This window comes from Tupaia chinensis, unplaced genomic scaffold (assembly GCF_000334495.1).
Source record: "Tupaia chinensis unplaced genomic scaffold, TupChi_1.0 Scaffold000688_1, whole genome shotgun sequence".
NCBI classification, from domain to species: Eukaryota; Metazoa; Chordata; class Mammalia; order Scandentia; family Tupaiidae; genus Tupaia; species Tupaia belangeri.
The window spans coordinates 3126953-3148398 of NW_006160211.1; the positions used below are offsets into that span (position 1 = coordinate 3126953).

The following is a 21446-nucleotide window of genomic DNA, read 5'->3' on the forward strand; positions in this document are numbered from 1 at the left end:
CAACATATATTTTTAAATTAGTAGCTTAAGAACAGTTTTTGATATACATAAAAGTTGAGCAGGAAGCACAGAGTTCCTGTGTACCTCCTTCTCCCTTTTGTACCATTTCTCCTATTGTTAACATCATGGATTAATTAGTATAGAATATCTGTTATCATTGATACATTATAAATAAAGCCCAGTTTGCATTAGGATTTACTCTATCATATATTCTACATCTGACAACTTCTTTATTTCTTTTTTTATTAGAGATTTTTGCTATAGAGTGTGTGTGCTCACCAGAGACACAGAAAGCAAGAAGTCACCCCTGCCCAGAGGGATGGCCACCTCCATTCTCCTCTCGGGATCTTGGATATACATGCATATGCACCTGGCATGAGTCTTTTAACCCACTGGGTCCAGGACTCAAACCCCATTCAACTATGTGGGAGTCCAGCAAAGTAACAATTACACCATCTGCTGGTCCCTCAGTCTGACAAATTCTTAATGTCAAGTGTCTACTACTACAATACCATTCAGAAAAGTTTCACTGCCCTAAAAATTCTCTGTGCCCCACCTATTCATCTTTTTCTTCCCTCCCCTTGAGCCTCTGGAAACGATTGATTTTATTACTATCTCTATAGTTTTGCATCTTTAATTTACTTAATGAATATTTATATACCTTTTTTGAAAAATATTAAGAGCTTTGCTCATCTTTTAATTAGGTTGTCTTATTATTGAGTTTTAAATGTACTTCTCATATTCTAGAATTAGGTTTTTTTTTTATTATTAAATACATGCTTTGTAAATTTTCTCCCATACCCTGGGTTGAATTTTCATTTTGTTGATCTTTTAATGCACAAAATTTTAAAAATTGACACTATTTTTTCTTTTGGTGCTCATGCTTTTAGTGTCATATCTAAGAGACCATTGACAAATTGAAGGTCACAAAAATTTACTATTTTTTTCTAAACTGTTTAGCTCCTGTATTTAGCTCTAAGACCCATTTGAGTTGATTTTTGTATAGATGAGGATAGGGGTCCAACTTCTTCTGCATGTGGATATTCAGTTATCCCAGCACAACCTATTTAAAAAGATTACATTTTCCTCCAATTATTTTGGCAACCTTGTCAAAAACAAAACAGAAACAAAACCCACAAATGACTGTAAATGCGAGCATTTATTTTGATATTCTCACTTCTCTTCCATTGACATGTCTATCCTTATGCTAGGATACAACTGTCTTGATTACTCTAAGTTTCAAAACTGGACAGTATGAGTCCTCTATCTTTGTGTTTCTTTTTCAAGAATGTTTTGGCCATCATGGGTTCCTTGAGTTTCCATGTGAATTTTAGAATCAGCTTATCAATATTTGCAAAGAAGCTAAATGAGATTCTGATAGGTACTATGTTGTATCTATAGATTAACTTGGGAAGTATTTACATCTTACAGTATGAAGTCTTTCAACCCACGAACATGAAACACCTTTCCATTTGAGTCTTAATTTTCTTCACAAAAATATAGATTTCAAGGTACAAGTATTGTACTTATTTTTTTAAATTATTCCTAAGTATTTTATCCTTTTTGAAATGGAATTTTTCTCTACGTTTGTTCATTGTTACTGTAGAGAAATAGAATTTTTGTATATTGATCTTATATCTAGCAAACTTGTTGAACCTGTTTTAGTTCAAACTTTTAGTCAGCTCCTTAGATTTTTCTATATAAAAGACCATGTCATCCGAGATGAAAGGTAATTTTACTTCTTCTTTTCCCATTTAAATGCCTTTTATTTCATGTTTTTGCCTAGCTATCCTGGCTAGCACTTCCAGTACTGTGTTGAACAGAACTGGCAAGAGCAGACAGATTTCCCTGCCTTATTCTGGTCTTAAGGGAAAGGCATCTAGTCTTTCACCATTAAGTATAATGTTACTATGAGTTTTTCATACATGAAGCTCTATTTTATTTTTCCATTCACTGGATTTTTACCCCATCTTGATTTGATGAAATCCTTATTATTCTTTAAGTATTCAAGAAAACCTTCTTATTCTTCGAGCTTAGGTGTCACTTCCTTGGGAACATCTTTCCTGCATGTCCAGACTAGGCTCATAGCCTCCTGCATTTATCGCATTGTAACTAATACTTGCCAGGATTATTCTCCCTCCTGAGTTCCATCTTGTTCAAGGGTGTAGCCCCATACTGTTGGCACATACAGCTGGAGTTCTTAAAACCAGCCTCACAAATTACGCTCTATTTTCTGACCGCGGCAGGAACCCTATTCTAAACGTTTCATTTCTGTCTCTGTCTCCACCTCGAGGACAGGGACCTTGCTTTATTCATTCCTTATACTGAGCACCTAACAGAGCCTGCCACTCACTCACCCTTCATAACCTCTGTGAGTTCTGCTGTTACTCAGCAAAGATGTCATTTTTGTCCACAATAAAAGGAAATCTCACCTTCAACAGGGCCAATCTGACTGGTAATGGCAAACCTAAGCACTCCTTCTTCATCACTGTACAAGGCAAAGACACGGTCCACATTCAGCTGCTGGGTGGTGGGGACGGCCTGGTGTCCGGGGGCATGCCTGCACACCTGGTAAGTGACGTTCTGGTGAATCCGGTAGGACCGTGTTTCAGTGACTGAACCAAAGGTAAGAGAGTAGTCCCTGGAACTCGTGGAGGTCACAGCTGAAATAGAAACATTATATAAGCAAACTGGTAAATTAAAAAAATATATTAACTATAGAGATTTTCATGAGGGGTATGAATACACAGTTTTTCATCTCATTCCTAAAGGATGTTTCCTTGGGAACTCTAAGTTTATATGGGAAACTTACAAGGAAATACCAAGAACTCAAGTAGATACAAAGCCAGGGCTGAGAGGGAGAAACTACTACAATTGCTGCTGTAATTAAATGCAGAGAATAAACACTGCTGTGTATCAAATTTGCCCAGCACTGGTATACACACTGCCTCGCTTTCTCCTCATGACAGCCTAGTGAGGTGTAAGCAGAAGCCTGCAGGGATTAGGTGAGTAGCTTACAATGCAAGGCTGGTATGTGGTAGAGCTGGAACTAAAACTCAAGTGGGTCTGATTCTACACCCTGGTCTTTAAACAACCCGCCCCTACATTGCACAGAGGTGATGGTTTGTATCATTTTGTACTTCAGTAAGTAAGAAAGGTTCCAGGGGAATAAAAGGGTTGTTTCTTTCCATCTGAGTCTGGAAGTCAAGGCCAGACCTGTTATCTGACCATAGCTATTCTGTGCTCCATCCAGGTCTCCTGCCTGGCTTGCCAGCTCCTGCAGCATAGGAGAAGCAAGAGTCAGAAGAAAGGTACAACTCTAACCAAAGTGCTGTGCTACAGAACAGCAACTGAATACGTACAGGTGATATTATAAGACACTGTACTTTTCACATATTATCAACCATGTAAGGTAGACAGAAAAGGTGTTTTTATACCCCTACTAAAGAAAATAGGCCCTTAGATGTTAAGTGAACTTCCCCAGATTTTCAACGGCAATTCAGATATGAATTTTTATCTTCTGACTCCAAATCTAGCATTAGCTTTATAATACTGTGCAACATGTCTTTGTGATTTAAAAAGAAAAAGTCTGAAATCAGCTGAAATAAGGTTACGATACAAATATAAATTCCAATAATCAATATATTTCCATGTCCCAGGAGAGAATGTTTTAAAATTCTTTATAATTATACCATTTTGATCTAATCCCATAGCACAGTGGTTAAGTACTGTGCATAGAAAGCCAGATACCACATAACTGACCATGACGCAAATCCCACCAGGCTCATGTTCACGCATGCCCCAAATCCTGATGGTATGGAGGAAAAATGATTGCAGCATGACCATGTCCTTTGAGCGGTACACACTTTCTCTGGCAGGCACAAGCACCTTCTGGCAATAAAATTATTTAAATAGCATTCTTACACCCATAGGCAATACTGGTATTGATTAAATTGTCATTTGAAAGTATTGGGTAGGGATATTAATATTCTTGCATGTAGCAGCCAGCACTCTGCTCACTTACACTATGTATTTGATAACAAGACTAGAAATGACACTGAACTCACTTTATGCATGCCACACAATGTTCCAGGACATACTATGCAGTAATTCATTTAATTCTCATAGCTATCTTCTGAGAGGGGTATGACTCCCATTGTATAGATGACACTGGTTCCACATACCCGAGTCAGAGTAATGGTAAAGCTCCTTGTAGGAAGCAATGTGGGCCGTGGTGTTTGCTGGGATATAAGGGACCTGGCCTCGAATGTGGGTCTTCATGCTCAGATAGTTTTCTGAGTCAAGCCCCTCAGCAATTTGAGTGATATGAACCTTCTCCTCTCCTGGGTAGAAAGTAACTTCCATGTCATGGGTAAAGACAGCACCTGGAAAGAGACAGGGGGGAATAAAAATCAGTATAGGGATGAAGAGAGACCTTGCTCAAATAAACACGCGTCTTCCACACAATTTCTACTACCGTTGGAAATAGTGCCCCAGGAGATCATCTGACATCCAAGGCCAAGTGCTGGCAGCTGTTGATTCTGCAAGTTTTCCACATTTTTGATTAAAGAGTGTGGTTTCCTTGGCCTTATTCACACAGATTCTCTCTGTTGAAGCCTGCAGTCTGTGAGAAGTAAACTCCCGGAACATCCTTGACTTTTCTCTTTCTTTTTTTTTTTTTTTTGGAGAGGTTTTTGCTATACAGTGTGTGTGCTCACCAGAAAGACAGAGACAGAAAGTGAGAAATCACTCCCCTGGGGATGGCCACGCCACAATCCCTTCTCCTCCATTCTCCTCTCGGGATCTTGGGCACGCATGCACACATGCCCAGTATGAGTTAAAGCCACCAGGTCTGGGACTCGAACCATGGTTGACTACATGGGAGTCCAGCAACATAGCCATTACACCAACTGCAGGTCCCCTTCTATGTGTGCCAGACTTGGCAAAATGAATGATGAGAAAAAGAAGAGGAAAAAAAATACCACACACAAAACCAGGACACCTAGTTACACTGGAATTTCAGATGAACAATGAAAGTACTTTTTCATATAAGGATGTCTCATGCAATATTTGGGGCATATTTATATAGAATTTATTAGATGTCAAAGTGGAACTTTACACATTATATTTTATCTACTTTTGACTCATAGCTTCATTCAGATCTTGATGAAAGGCAAGACCCTACAAACAGCAATTGAGGTCTCAGTTGGAGAAGGAACTTTTCTCACAATGCTGTATTTTACGTACAACAAAGAGAAATCCACTAGGAAATGAGCGTTTCCAGGTGGGGCAGTGAGACACCTCAAAGCATCTGGTACACCTTCTCTGAGAAAGCAGTCTTCAAACCAGCAGCACTGGCACCTGCTGGGCGCTTGTGAGGAAGGCAGAATCTCAGCCGGGTCTGCCGATCAGGACCTGCATGTCCACATGTTCACAGGTGATCCATTTGCGGTTAGGTTCTGCGACCCACTGGCCTATGCAACCGTATGTCTGGGACCCAGATAGGAGAAGAAAGACACAGTTCCTCCACCATATCAAATCACCTCCAAGTGCGCTGTGAGTCCACCATATCAAATCACCTCCAAGTGCGCTGTGAGTATCACTTTTGCATTCCTTGTTCTACAGATCTGTGCACACTCAATTAAACAAAGCCTGACACATATGCTTCAATAAGTTGGGCTAAGAGGACACCTCTGCTCCAGAAGGAATGATCCTTTCTCAGAACACCTGGGAGCTCATCTGGACAGTATCACTGCCTTTTTTTGGGAGAGGTTTTTGCTATAGGGTGCGTGCGCTCACCAGAAAGACAGAGAGAGACAAAGAGACAGAAAGCAAGAAATCATCCCCCAGGGGGGACGGCCACACTGCAATCCCTTCTCCTCCATTCTCCTTTCGGGGATCTTGGACACACATGCACATGCACCTGGCCTGAGATTAAGCTGCTGGGTCTGGGACTCGAACTGCGGTTGACTACATGGGAGTCCAGTGACATAGCCATTACACTAACTGCTGGACCCTCACTGCCTTTTGAAAATAACTTGTGGAAGATCAGATTATCCCCCAGCTACCTCAGGACACCTGCGATGCTGGAACAAGCAAATCCTATTCACCATAGAAAGGGACCTCAAAAATTTACGAAAAATGGACTTAAATTACAAGTTTATTTTGCTGCCAAAAGTTGAAATTTATGCATAGTTTTTTCATAAAGGCATTTTATTGTATATGAACTTTTCAAAGATTCTCCCTCCTACAAAAGCCCAAGGTACCACCCCAAGAAGCAATACCACCAAAGCAACGCTGACTCTCAGCCCTCAGAAAGCATACTCACCAGTGAGGCTGAAGCCATTCTCTGAGCCTGGCTTTTCTAAAGCAAAGAGCCATCCAAACAGGCCTCCGATTGGTGTGAGGGGGAGAAGGGCGTAGGCTGCTGGCTGTGGAATGTGGCTGATGGCCGTGTAGGCTCTGCCGTCATTGCCCACAATGTAGGCATGCAGGTCCACGTCAGAGAAGTACACGGGCGTGTGGCCCACAGTGAGCTGGCCACTCACTTTCCCATTGACTCGATGAGGTGCCCCTAGAAAACAGCAAAAGCAGTCAGCCTTGGCCATGGTCTCGGCTGGGGATGGGAGCACACAGACCAAACAGCTCCCCAAAGTCACTCCTTAGCACGTCATTTTAACGACTCCCTGATAGGCAATTATTCATTTATGAACCAGTCCTGTCTGCAAACTATTTTCTCCCATCCTCCCTCTCTCCTCTCCACTTTGGCTCTAATGAGCTGGCAAAAAAAAGGAAACACTTTCAGGTAATCCTCCAATTAGGAAGTCAACCCACACAGGTTCATTGCTCAAACACCGAGCACCTGCAAGTTGCCAGTGCTTTGATTCAAGCAGCAGAGCTGTCAGGCCCATAGAGCAGAGCTCCTAGGTAGCTGGAAACAAGCAAGCAGCAGGCATCTACCCAGATCTCTGCCCCTGGACCCCTGGTCACCTTCAGGCAGACAGTGCTTCCCATTTCCATAAAACCTGGACTGGCAGTGGCAGCAAAAGCCGGTGGCATAGTCCGTGCAGAAGGCGTGCAGGGAGCACTGCCCATGGCTGTGTTCACAGGTCTCCTTGCTGGCACCGTTGTACGTGAAGACTGGAAAAGAAAACAAACGTGCATGAAAAGGACGGAGGGCTTCTAGCATCATTGCTGCCAAGCTTCATCGTGGACACGGCATCTGCAACACAAAATCAGTTGAGACTATAGTAAACAAACAGGTTTTTGATGTTTAAGAGGCAGGAATAACAGTCAAACCAGAGGAATTACCGTGCTTTGTCTGTTGGCCAGAAGCACGGCTGCCTGCTCCATCTGGGTCTCACTGTGGAGCTGGTGAACTGAGACGAGGCTGCACACTACGGTCTGAGCGCAGTAAAAGGAGGGCAAACCACGAAGTACAGGTTCAGCTGAACTTTATTTTTGTGGGTCAAACATGACCAAAAAGCAGCAGTATTATATGGTTCAACCTAGCAGTAATGACCTCTTTAGAGGAAACTGAAAAAATAGGAGCTAATGAATGTGGTCTTAGATCTAATCATTCCCTTCTTTTCAGTAACCTTGAACCTCCAAAAAGCTATAGTTCTTTTTCCTGAGAAATAAGGGTCTGAAAGAATAAACACACACCCCGACCTTAAAGGGTGTGGGGAGAAGGGGATGGAGGAAGAGGAAAGAACAGAGCCTCGAGCTGTTAAATGGCCTCTGGCCTTTGTAGGGTCAGCTGTGGTGGGCATGGCAGGGAGCTTCCTGGATATTCTATGAAGCAGTGGACCAAGGAAAGCCCAATGCCCCTGCTGCTATTTCTCCCATCTCCCGTTTCTGTTGCCCATTAAAAAAACAAATGAAGGGACCAGCAGTTAGCATAATGGCTATATCGCTGGACTCCCACGTAGTCAACCGCGGTTCAAGTCCTGGACTCAGTGGCTTAAACTCACGCCGGGCACGTGTGCGTGCGTGCCCAAGATCCCGAGAGGAGAACGGAGGAGAAGGGATTGCAGCGTGGCCATCCCCCATGGGGGGTGATTTCTCGCTTTCTGTCTCTCTGTCTCTCTCTGTCTGGCGAGTGCACGCGCCCTATAGCAAAAATCTCTCCAAAAAAAAAAAAAGAAAAGAAAAACACAAATGAAGAAGAGAGACCATTTATGCTACAAAAAATAGGGAAACGGGGTGTATGGCATTTTCATAAAGGAAATGGCTAAGGGAATGGGGAAGGGTGAAAAGTTGAGGATGGATGCCAGGGTGCTTTCTCCCAGGACACTGGGGAATATGCCAGTCCAAGCATGGCCACAAGGAGGCAAAGTGACTGTGCACACCTCGGCCCAACATCCCAGGAACACGCCAATACAGCAGGGGCGGCATTCAGTCCTAGTGGAGACGCTGACACTGGCAGGAAGTGACAGCTCCCAAGGGGAAACAAAAGACATCTCATGGTTAGGAAGACCGAGGTGGTAGTTGTGTTTGAGTTCTAGGTCTGAAAAGGAGGAAATGGGGGTGGGGGGAGAAGCCAAAAGAACAATGTTTATCTAACGTTCCAGAGGAAAATAGAAAACAAACAAATAGGGGAAGATACAGCACCATGGATGTAATGAGACAATCAGTATAAAGACTTGTATCGAGGGACCAGCAGTTGGCGTAACGGCTGTCTCACTGGACTCCCATGCAGTTGACTGCAGTCTGAGTCCCACACCTGGTGGCTTAAAACTCACGCCGGGCACGTGTGCGTGCGTGCCCAAGATCCCGAGAGGAGAATGGAGGAGAAGGGATTGCGGCATGGCCATCCCCCCCTGGGTGGTGATCTCTCACTTTCTGTCTCTCTGTCTCTCTGTCTTGGTGAGCACATGTGCCATAGTAGAGCAAAAACCTCTCCAAATTTTTTTTTGCAAATCTATGCATAATCTTTGCATCATACCACATTTCCCATGAACTTTCTGAAGACCCATCATATCACAGCATGTAAATAAAATGCACAGACAGGAAGACGTGTGAGTAGTACCTCAGCATTCACTCATGGACAGAGCTTGAGTTCTGCTGACAGATCCTTGACAGAGCCACAAGCAGAGGGGTTGACAGAATAAACAGCCTTGACTCAAGTGGAAAATCTGATACGAGCGTGTTAGAATGAAGTGAGTGACTTCACATTTCATATAGGGCTTTGATGACGTGGCTGAGAAATTCCAGTATGATAAAAATAGCAGATTAGGCTTAACTCAACTTCTTTAAAAAAAAAAACAGGAAAATAACATAAAACTCAAGGCAGAAATAGAAGCAAAATGGATCATGATAACAATATCATAGAGGCTGTCGTGGAAAAAGTGATATGTCAGTGTCAAAAACTGGCTTAAAAAAGGGAAAACCAAAACCAAAACCAAAACAAAACAAAACAAACAAACAAACAAAAAGCACATTGAGTAAAAAGAAATGAATGTACCTTGGGCATGTCAAAGCCCCAGGTTCCTCCAGCTCAGAAAGTCATAGGGGGGTGTAAAATAGCACCTCTTGAAGGGCTCGCTCTGTCACAAGTGTGCTCATGGCCCGATGGATCCATAAGGATCTCGTCCAGAACATGAGAAAGGGGCTGCTGAGGGTGCCCCGCTCCAAGACTCAACATCGGACAGTTGCCCACATCTAGGTCCAGGATGCCGCCCCTTCCTCACCTGCCTTGCAAGCACCCAACTGAAAGGCAATCCGATGCAGGTGTCATTTTCAGGAAATTCAGGTGAATGTAAAACCTTGCTCTACACATTGTTCTGCCCACAGATGAAGGAAACGGTGGCTTGTATTATATTCCCCCTTTTCACTTATTTTGTGAAGATCTGTCCTTTGGTCCAATTCCCATTTTAAGACTGGATTGCAAAACAGGAAATGGTGAAATGGAGGAGACTTACAGATATGGAAAGCTGAGTTAATTAAAACTCTGCTCTTTGGCGTGGTCATAGCTTTTATACAGGTAAAAAGGGTGAGTCTCAGCAATGCCCCCAGCAATTTACAAATGCAACTGTGCAAAGATTTCAAAGCTCTTTAGAAGCTAGACGGTAATTTTCTATTTTTGGGGGGGAGGGGGTGGAGAGATTTTTGCTATAGGGCACGTGTGCTCAACAGAGAGACAGAGAGAGACAGAGCGACAGAAAGTCACATCACCCACCCCCCCCAAGGGGGAATGGCCATGCCGCAATGCCTTCTCTTCCATTCTCCTCTTGGGATTTTGGGCATGCATGCACATGTGCCCGGTGTGAGTTTCAAACCACTGGGTTGGGATTCAAACCACAGTCAGCCATGTGGGAGTCGAGCAATGTAATCATCACGCCATTTGCTAGTCCCAGACAGACAATACGTTTCTACAATAACAATAATAATAATAAAGGCTAGGCTCCTATGGAAAGCTATGATGAAGCTCAAACTAAAATTATGATAGATTGCCCAGTTATTGGTAAACTAACCTGGACAGGTGCACTTGACTCTTCCTTTTTTTCTTTAAAGATTTCATTGATTTTTGCTGTAGGGCACATGTGCTCACCGGAAAGAGAAACAGAAACCAAGAAATCACCCCCCAGGGTGGATGGCCACACTGCTGTCCCTTCTCCTCTATTCTCTTCTCAGGATCTTAGGCATGCACCCAGCATGAGTTTTAAGCAGTCAGGTCCAGGACTCAAACTGCAGTTGACTACAGTGGGAGTCCAGTGATGTAACCATTAAGCCATCTGCTGGTCCCTAGCCTATCCTTTTTCATAGGTCGGGGGGGGGGGAGGGGTGGGGAGCAGCAAAGCAAGAAAGCAAGCTGCCAGATCTGGGACTTGGACCACAATCAGCCATGTGGGAGTCCAGTGCCTTAACTATCACACCACCTGCCAGCCCTGGTAGCTTCACTCTTAAATAGCGGGTCGGGAAAGACCCAGGGAGAAGATGAACTTTGGGCAGAGGCCTGAAGGAGGTCAAGGAGGGGAGAGGAGAAGATGAGTAGCCTGGGACATTCACGTAGGGGCTCATGGGTCATGGGAAGAATCTGGGCTTTAGTCTGAGGGCTCTAGGAGCTGCTGAAGGTTTTTAACAGAAGAGAGAAACAATGTGACTTAACAGTAAATCAGGAATGAGCACTGCCCTTATAGTAAGAAGCGCTAGTGAAGACGGTAGGAAGAGCGCAGATCTGGGAGTTTTGAAGGTAGAACCGATGGGATTTGCTGATGGATGGGATGTGGGATATGAGAGACAGAGAGCAAGGAGTCTCGGATGACCTGGAGCCTTGGCCCTGGTACTAGGAAGGTGGAGCTGCCATTTACCGAGAGGGAGAAGCAGCCTGTAGGAGATCAGACTTCTGGCCATGGTCACCAGGCATCAGGGACATCCTCCCTACTCCTCACAGCAACTTGAACACTTGAGAGGTTTTTTTGCCATAGGGCACGTGCGCTCGCCAGAAAGACAGGGAGTGACAGAGAGACAGAAAGCAAAAAATCACCCCCCAGAGGGTATATCCCGGCCACACCGCAATCCCTTCTCCTCCATTTTCCTCTCAAGATTTTGGGCACATACGCACACGTGCCCAGCGTGAGTTTAAGCCACCAGGTCCGGGACTGGGACTATGGTGGACTACATGGGAGTCCAGTGACACAGCCATTACGCTAACTGCTGGTCCCTGAACTCTTCACAGAGATAGCTGCATTTCTTCCCATGAATTCCAAAGACCACTGTAGCAGGAACACCAGAAATGCCTGTTAACAAGGCAATTTCTGAGTCTCCGTAGAACTACTAGTTCCCACTCTAGGGGATAAATCCTAGGAATCGGGCTTCAGTCACTCCCCAGGTGATTCTCACGGCAGCTGATGTGGATGCACTGTGTCTTCACCCACATCCTGTTTCTGACCTTCTGAATGCTCATTAATGTAGGTCATGAATGGGATCTGACCCATCAGCAGTTCCTGGGTTGGGCAGAATGCCAGGGAACACTGTTGCTGTGTTTCCTGGCCATCTGAGCGGTGTAGCTCTGAGCTCACAGTCCTCTTGCACCTCAGTTCACAAGAAAGCAATGAGGGGACCAGCAGATGGCATAATGATTATATTGCTGGACTCCTAAGTAGTCAACTTCAGTTCAAGTCCCAGACCAGGCAGGTTAAAACTCACACTGGGCATATGTGCATGCATTCCCAAAATCCTGAGAGAATGGGAGAGGGGATTATGATATGGCCATTCAATTTGGGTGGTGATTTCTTGCTTCCTTTCTATTTCTCTCTCTCTCTGGCAAGCGCACGTGCCCTATAGCAAAAATCTCTCTTTAAAAAAAAGACTGCAGTGTGAAGACCTCTCATGGAGGGAACACAGACGGCACACGGCCAGACTGCTTCCATGATGAAGGGGTAGAATGGGAACTGGAACCCTGGTGCTACATGTGGCTATCTATCCAAGGCAAGAAAAGCCAGACTCCCAGCCAATGTGACTTCTCAATTTCTGATTAGAAATTATGTTTAGATTCAAAGATACTGAACTACTCAAAGAATTGAAATTAAGGTCTGGATCCCAACTAGATGAGACAGATCCAAAGAAAAAGTGACATTTCTTCTTTGCAGTGGTTCCTTTGAGAAATGCAGGTTTTATTCTATGGTCTTCTCTCCTGACTTTATCAACATGGGTAAGCTGTTGCCTGACCCTCTAGGACCCAGGCTGTACTAGGGAGCTGCTGTCATGGAGCATCAAGATGATAAAGAGGCAAGACTGGGGCCACCCCTATGGTGCAACGGTTAAGTGCTGTGCATTGGGAGCCAGAGCTCACATGGCCAACTGTAGTTGGAATCCCAGTCATGCCTTTCCCGTGCATGTGTGCGTCTTCCCAAAACCTGATGGGATGGAGAAATAAATGAAAAAGGAGTGCAATGTGACCACACCCCATCGGGGGATTCTCTCTCTGGCAAGCACATACACTCTCTGGCAATACAAAACAATAAAAATACTAAAAGTAAAGACACAAGTCTGCTGGCATCTTGAGGAACAGCTGTGGGGCAGAGGCCAGTTAGTGTTGAATGAGCTGGTTCGTCACTGATTTGTTAATTGAGGTTTGATTGTTGTTAAAGGAATTTTAACATAAGGGTTTTTAAAATCTCACTTCTTTTTTTCCATTTCATGCTTTAAAAAACAAACAAACAAAAACAATTCTTCTCATATCCTTAACAGAAAGGGAAATGGGACAGAGATACATAAGGAAAAGCAGCAAAGCACAGCCAAAGTACTTGAGACTTGTCCTAATTGGGAGCTTTTTAACCAAAATAGAAATTCTCCTCTGCACTTGCTCTGACCCATCCTTCAATCTTCATCTTTCCAGCAACACTTAAGCTCTTGTCTTCAGCCCTCAGCTTGCTTGCCTCTTTCACTGAGGGCTCTAGTCCCGGCACGTGGGGGCAAGCAGGGTTCACGGTCACTTGGGTGTGGGACTACCCCGTGGCAGCTGCAGTGACTTTTAACAATGTCTATCACTACCTCAAGAAAAAGAACCGGGAATCAGCAGTTAACATAATGGCTATGTCACTGGACTCCCACGTAGTCAACTGCGGTTCGCATCCCGGACCCGGTGGCTTAAAACTCACACCGGGCACGTGTGCGTGCATGCCCAAGATCCCGAGAGGAGAATGGACAGCAACACTTAAGCTCTTGTCTTCAGCCCTCAGCTTGCTTGCCTCTTTCACTGAGGGCTCTAGTCCCGGCACGTGGGGGCAAGCAGGGTTCACGGTCACTTGGGTGTGGGACTACCCCGTGGCAGCTGCAGTTGACTTTTAACAATGTCTATCACTATCTCAAGAAAAAGGACCAACAGTTGCACTGTAGGATGAGTTCTTCTAAGCTTCCCCACCTCCCAGAATGACAGACTAATTAGAAAAACCACATTCAACTTTATAATGAAAAACAGTGGTATGTCTTTTCCTCCAGTTTTCATGTTTGTTTATTTCTTTTTTGAAGTTAATTCATGCATCTCTTCCATGAAAGAGAGAGACAGAAAGAAGAAAATGTACTCCTAAAGGGGCTTCCATCCATGATCCAGCCCAGATCATAAATACCTGTGCATATTCTCAGTATGCTTAGCTAGGTCCTCAGTTCGCATCCCAGGACCTTCCCATATGGGCCCAGCTGTGTTCCTGCTGTGCACTGTACGCCCACTTGTTTTCTTATTTTCAACGTATGCATGTGGTACATGGTTATGCTGAGGGCCAGCAGTGATCAGGACCTTGGGGATGGCAGTTTACATCTGGCACCATGACACTAACAAACCCTCTCAACTCTGGTACAGGAACAGGGGCCCTAGCCAGAAAGCTCCTTGTGCAGTTGTCTTCATGGATACGAGGCGGCCTCTGTTCATAGACCTGAAGACGCACCTCATGGTATACCAAGAAGTGGGGCTTTCCTTCATGCCCAGAGGGCTGGACTGGGCAGCAGAGCCTGCTCAAACTCATCCCAGTGTGGAAACCAAGTGAGCAACACACGCTTGCGGCCTTTCCCAGGCCAAAATGGAGTAGGACTAGAGGCTGCCAGGAAACCCCTGTCCACACGTTGGGCTTTCCCAGCATGAATGCCACCCAAGTAGGGAGAAGAGGATCCCAAAATAGAGTGTGAGCACCCTGAGGCTTCTGAAAGCCAGCTGTCCCCCCCCTCTTCAAATTCATCATGCAGACTGAAAATAAGTTAAGTTTAATATAGGCTTAAGAATACCTAAGACCCCTGGAAGTTGACCTCATCCCTTGCTACTCACAACAGAGGCAACCCTTGGTCCCAGTCAGCTGGAGCCTCTCCCACTCTTGTCCTCTCAGGACACTTTCTATTGCTGTCTCTCTCAATGTTTATTTATTGAATGATTGAGAGAGACAGATAGCACCCCCAACAGGTTCGAATGCCGCGATCCACTCCCAGCTTCCGCCAGCCCAGGATGGTCACGTACTTGGCCAGCAAGGTCAGGGAGGTCTCTGGGTGTGACCCTGGAACCTCCCCATGTGGGTCAGCCTTGCAGAGGGTGACATTTCGCAACGGCACCACTGTCCTCTCTGCCCTTCACTCTCCCTTCACCTCTCTATCTGTTCCTGTTTCCTCTTCTGCACCTCCACTCTTGCCAGTTCTCTGTCTGGAATGTTTTCACACTTTTGTCCTTGTCGATCTCAGACTCTGACCCAAGACCTGGCTCAAACTCCTCACAAAGATGCCCCTGACTACAGTCACCATGGATAAGCCCTTTGCTCTGTTACCTACAGCTTTCTCTAATTCCTCATGGCTAAGTTGCTGTCTTAGTCTGCCTCTTACTAGGCAAGTTACTAAGTATTTCCAAGCTTCCGTTTGCACCTTTTTCAAATGGGAAGAGTGGGGGCCAGCAGGTTGCATAGGTGTTAAGGCACTGGACACCCACATGGCAGACTGTGGTTCGAGTCCCAGACATGGTAGCTTGAAAATTATGCCAGGCACATGCGCGTGGATGCCCAGAATCCCAGGAGGAAAAGGGATTGCAAGTGTGGCCCTTTCCCCTGAACCCATGAAGGTTGAGTTCCCACTCTCCCTCTCACTGTCTCTCTCTAGCAAGCACACATGTCCTATGGCAAAAACCTTCAAAAAAAGAAAGAAAGCAAGAAAGCAAGAAAGCAAGAAAGAAAGAAAGGAAGAATCTATTGACAGGGAAATTCTAAGGAATAACCATAAAAATGGACTCAAAAGTGAAGTTTCCACTTGGAGAACCAGTGGGCACTTAATGATGCTAGGGAGAACTTCTGCTAGAGCCTGGTTCAAAGAAGGGTACATGCAGGTACTTGGGTAACTTTCTGGCTTGACGCCAAAACTATTGAAACCCCCTGGAAAACAAGACATCTCAGACAAAGGATGCTCACACATCCATTGTATTGCTGGTTCCGTATTCTATGAAAACACAGCAAAGCGAGGGATACACTGAGGCCAAAACTAGTGTGACTGGGACATTCTTGCTTGGAGCAGACATGATCAGAAAAAAAATTTAAAAAAAAATAACTAGGTATCTGAAGAAAGTCCATAAATAGAGTCCCAAAGGAGAAACAAAGCAAGAGAAGAAAGGGAGATTCAACTACCTTTTAATTTCTTGGTTTAGCAAGATGACTATTGTGAAGCTTAAAAGGGAAATTACAATATACTGGGCAGTGTACTTCCAGCATCCAATTTTAATTCTTGCAACTACTTGCTTTATCTCTATTTTATAGCCTGGGGAAAGGCGGATCAAACAGAGCACATGTCTCATCTCAAACTACACAGCAGAGCTGGGAATCAAGCTCCAGTCCACCTCGCACCTCAACCCTTATGCTATCTGGGCTGTCGGTAGAACACACCAGGCTGATACCTCGTGGCTTAGGACTTAGTGGGCACCGTTTTGTATGAGTCTCTGCCACCTCCACCCACCTGCTGCCCAGGTCCTTTCCTATTGATCTCAGGAGCACCAAGATTTTATTAGAAAAGACATGGCTCTCAGCCACAAAACAAAAAGTACTTCACAAGCGCATGCTTCTATAACGTCACACATCTCCCTGTATCCCTCTTTTTAAGAAATGCTGAATTTTGCTCAAAACCTTCAGGTTTTTTCCTAAACACCTCAGTGTATTAACCAGTTTTTTGATACGCATTTTGCCATTTCCGGGATGTAAGTAGTGGACTCTCTCCAGCAGCTTGTGCCCGAAGGGTTGGCTGCTGCTTCTGCGCATCCTCGGGAGGGTTCCTAAAGCCTCCTGCCCCGAACTCCAGCAGCTCAGCCTCTCACAGCTCAGCGCAGGAACTGCAGACCCTTCTGAACCCTTGCACTGATGACTCCCTGGGTCTGTTCTTGAACATTTGCAACCCCTTCCCAAAGTAGGGAATGAATCACAACCCCCAAATGAAAAGGCATTTTGGGAACGCATCTTTACCTCAAAATCCCTTTGTAAAAGTCTTTGATACTTGGCTTTAAATTTCCTTTAGATATAGATAACTCATACTGAAAATTCTGGAGATTGTCTAAATGATCTGAAAGTTCTAACACCTTTCAATAAAATTCACATCTTCAGTTTTAGAGAAATGTGACCCCTTCAGGCACAAATTAAGAAAAAACTTAAATTTATTCTTTCATTTCCAGAAGGCACGTGTTCTAGTGGAGACAGAGAGAGAGGGAGAGAGAGAAAGAGCAAGAAAACATTCTCATGAGAAATCATCTAACCACAATCCCTTTTCCTCCACTTCTCCCTTCCTTCAGGAGTTTGGGTATGTATGCACATGCAACTGGCATGATTTTCAAGCTGCTGGGTCTTGAACTTGAACCGTGCAGTTGGCTATGGTATATCAGTCACCTTAAGTAGCAGGCCAGGGACTGGCCTACAGAAAACTTTTTTTAGAGAGAGACTTTTGCTTTAGGGTGCATGCACTGACCAGAGAGATAAACAGGAAGTAAAAAATCACTCCCCAGAGAGGATGGCCACGTGGCAATCCCTTTTATCCCCAGTCTCCTCTTGAGATTTTGGGCACACACACACACACACACACACGCCCAGCATGAGTTTTAAGCTGCCGGGTCCAGGACTCAAACCATGATCAACTATGTGGGAATCCAGTGACGTAATCATTACGCCATCTGCTGGTCCCAGAAAAACATTTTAGTAAGTACATTTGTTTCATTCGCTACTCATCCTTCATCTCATCCGTACTTTGTAAAATCTAAAATCAGTAACAGCCACCATTTATTAAGGACCATCGATCAGAGACATGGATCCAAGAATTTCCCATACCTTATCTCATTTAATTCTCCCAAGAAATTTATGAAAAGTCAGAGGCTTGAGAGTTATGTAAGTTGCCTCTGGCCACCCAGTGAGTATGGCAGTCGGAATTCAAACATAAATATGACTCCAACACTCCCCCTCTCATTACTCTGTGATGCCACATTAGTCACAAAATATTTTCTTCCCTCCTGAAATAAGTACTTGTCCAAGTATCATCCTGCAGATCAGTGCGACAGCAGAAAGACCCACAGGCCCTCTTTGCTAGCTCAGTGTGTTCTTTCCACAATAGAAACAGAAAAGATGGGGGAGGGAATGTGGGATCAGAGGAAGCGTTCACCTCTGACCTCTTTCCTTCTGTTAAGGGTCCGATGAGCAGTCCCTGGAACAAATGGGATGAATCTGTGGGCAGTTTCCCATTTACGTCTTTACATCCCTGATGGGAAGGACGAGCTGACAGGACAAACCTCAGCTGGGAAGAGAGGGCTGAGCCTGGGCCCCGCGTCTGTATTAATTAAATTAATTGCCCCTGCTTCCTCCTGGTGTCTCACTCCTCTCCTCTCACTCCAGTCAGCGAGTCGTGAAATGAGGACAGGGCTCCAGGGAAGTGGATACCGCAGCTGCTCATCCGCGGCCAGAAATGACAACAGACACAGGTGTGCAGCTATCTTCTCCCCCAGGGGCTCCCCTTCCCACACACCACGCTAGAGCTCTCTAACCGAGGGCAGCACAGCACTGTCCCATCCGAGAGGAGCAATCCAGCGTGCTGGTGGAGCCGGCAAGCTCACACTTTGGTCTGAAGCCTCACGCCCTCCATCTCTGTGGCGCGGCCGAGGCCTCAGAATGTTTCACCTTTGCTGAACTTTCAAACACAAATACTTCATTCCACTTGAGAGCGCCGCTGGCACAGGCAGCCCAGTTCTCCTCCACTCCCTTCATGAGGCCCAGTTTTTAAAAACATTATTAATGGTCAAGAGATTCCAAACAGAATCTGCCTGCCAAGATTTATCTGGCAAAGGAAATTTACTCTATCTCCTGAAACAGAGGGATTCAAAATCAGTTCCAATCTTTTCACTAAACGTTTCACTGACTCATTGGAGAGAAAAACCACACTCTACACAAACCCAGCAGTTGGGAAATGAAGCCTCAGCACCCCGTTTTCTACGGCACTTACCCTCAGTGTTGGACTCGATGTTGTCTTCCACTCCGACCACGTACCTCCCTCCACTCCGGGGTAGACTGTGACCTGGCAAAGCGGAATTTAGAAGAACGGCTTCTCCGTTAGGATGGCCTGGAGGAATGTCCGTTTCTGAAGGCACTGCCCCTCCATCTGGATAGGGCCGGGTGTTTTTGCTTCCAGGGTAGGGTGGTGGGGCTTCCCAGGAAGGAGCCAATGGGTCTCCATCTACCTCTGATGGAGTCAAGCTTCTGGTCTCTATCTGGTCTGAAGACTCAACTTGGCCTTGTAGATCAGGGGCCTCTCCCTCCCTCAGAGAGACCCCCTCTTTGGTGGCAGATTCTGTTTCGGGGTAGAATGGCTGATCACTAGGTATTAGATGTGGCAAAGGAGAGGCCAGATCAGAATCTGGAGGAGAGATCTCTCCTCCCAAAGGCCCTGAATCAGCTTTCGAGTGAAAGGAAACATCAACAGTGCTACGGCCATTTGTTGCCCCCTCTGGTTCGCTTGGTGGGTACTCAACTTCCTCCTCATTCTCATCGTAATAATCCAAATTGTCCTCAGTATAGTCATTTCCCAGGGCTGCAGCATGGCTGGTCTGTTCCGGTGGAGCTGCAGAGCGGGCTGTGGTGAGGTGTCCTCCACCTGCAGCTGGGCTGACATTGTCCAGCGGGGAAGTGCTGCCAATATGAAAAGCCCACACGCCAGGAACCCCCAGGTTGCTCAGTCTAAATAAAAAGGGAGAAGTTGACTGTAACCAACATGTCCTTTCAACCACTTTCCTGCAATCGTGAGCAACTTATTTTATTAATAAAACTGAAATACTATGAAGATCAGATTCAGAGTTTTCACCAGTATATAAAACCAAAATAAATAAGCAGAAAAAAAAAGATTTTATTGGAATTTTGATATAAACTACCTTTTCAAAAAAACATAATTTATTTCTTTCTTTCATGAGAGAGACAAAGTGGGGGGGCATCCCCAACAGGATCCCCATGGTATGATCCAGTCTTAGCCAATATGGATCACAAGGATGAAATTGCATGCCTGGTGTGCTCAGGGAGATCCCAGGAAGCAAACCCAGGACTTTTCCCATGTTGGTTCAGTCAGGCCATCACTGAGCCACCACTTGGGTCCAAACCACCTTTTAGTTAACATCATGTTCCGGTGGCTGTGTGTCCACACAAAGCCAGACCCTCAAGTTATAAATCTGCTCTACGATCCAAATACGTTATCTAAAATCTGGCAATTTAAAAACAAATAGGAACTATGGGATTATTTTATCCTTCTGCTTCTGTCTGAAAATGTGTGGTACACTCAAAAATATATGTGCCTAAGGGCTGGCCCAGTAGCTTAGTGGCTAAGGGAGTCAGATACCACATGGTGGACCACAGTTAGAATCATGGCCCTGGTGGACTGAAAACACATCAGACACGATAAGGGAGTCAGATACCACATGGTGGACCACTGTTAGAATCATAGCCCTGGTGGACTGAAAACACATCGGACACAAGAATGTGCATACCCCAAATCCCAACAGGATGGAGAAATGGAGGAGAAGGGACTGTGGCACATACACACCCCACTGGGGAGTACTTTCTCTCCCCCACAGCCTTGTCTTTCTGTCTGTCTCTAGTAAGTACACATGCCTTCTGGCAATTAAATAAAGAAAATAAAAATGCTTAAAAATCTACCAACTACAGGGGTCAGCAGGTGGCATGGTAGTTAAGGTGCTGGGATCCCACATGGTCAGCTGCAGTTCAAGCCCCAGACTCAGTGGCTTGGACATCACACCTGGCATGTGTGCATGTGTATCCAAAATCCCAAGAGAAGAATGGAGGAGAAGGGACTGCAGCATGGCCATCTCTCTTGGGGGATGGTTTCTCACTTTCCTTCTTTGTCTCTCTCTGTCTCTCTCCAGCGAGTGCATGTGCCCTATGGCAAAAACCTAAACAAAAATATCTGCCAAGCACCAACAGTAATGACGACTGTATGCCTTTGAGAATTGGTTGTGTGCCAGCATCTGTACCAAGTGCTTGACATTCTTCAATACAATCTACAAGGAGGGCAGTGACCATGATCAGTCTGACAGAGGAGAAAATGGTTTCAGAGAGGTTAACTAATCTTAAGATCGTGTAACTAATAATTGACAGAGCCTGGACTTGAATTTAGAACCAACACCACAGCACTGTTCTAAATACCTCCATTAACTTACATTAGAAAACTAGTATACTAGTTCAATCACATCTGCATCATTACTCTAAGAAATGTTAAAGGCACTTCACTGTTTATTCACATGGACTAAGCAAATAACTAACCCAGGAGTGAATCAATGTAAAAAAAAAAATCAAGGAAGTATGTCCAGATCTACAAAAAAATTTTGAGCAAATGCAGAACAGAGAAGAAAATAAAAAGTAACTTAATCTGAGTGTGAGAAATCTTTGCAAAAACATCTGGAAACATCTCATTCATTTTCTCTACTACACAAAAACAGGAACTCCATTTGGTCTTTC

General features: G+C 45.0%; 1 protein-coding gene across 1 annotated transcript in view; it reads right to left on the minus strand.

The window, feature by feature from the left end:
• NID2 (nidogen 2) overlaps positions 1 to 21446 on the minus strand; it is a 78699-nt gene that overhangs the window by 32984 nt on the left and 24269 nt on the right. Inside the window, exons 5-9 of the mRNA XM_006160581.3 lie at positions 18931 to 19661; positions 6991 to 7140; positions 6329 to 6574; positions 4185 to 4385; positions 2433 to 2663 (exon numbers count right to left, since the gene is read on the minus strand). Coding sequence (XP_006160643.1) covers positions 2433 to 2663; positions 4185 to 4385; positions 6329 to 6574; positions 6991 to 7140; positions 18931 to 19661 — 1559 coding nt within the window. The remainder of the gene's footprint in view (positions 1 to 2432; positions 2664 to 4184; positions 4386 to 6328; positions 6575 to 6990; positions 7141 to 18930; positions 19662 to 21446) is intronic.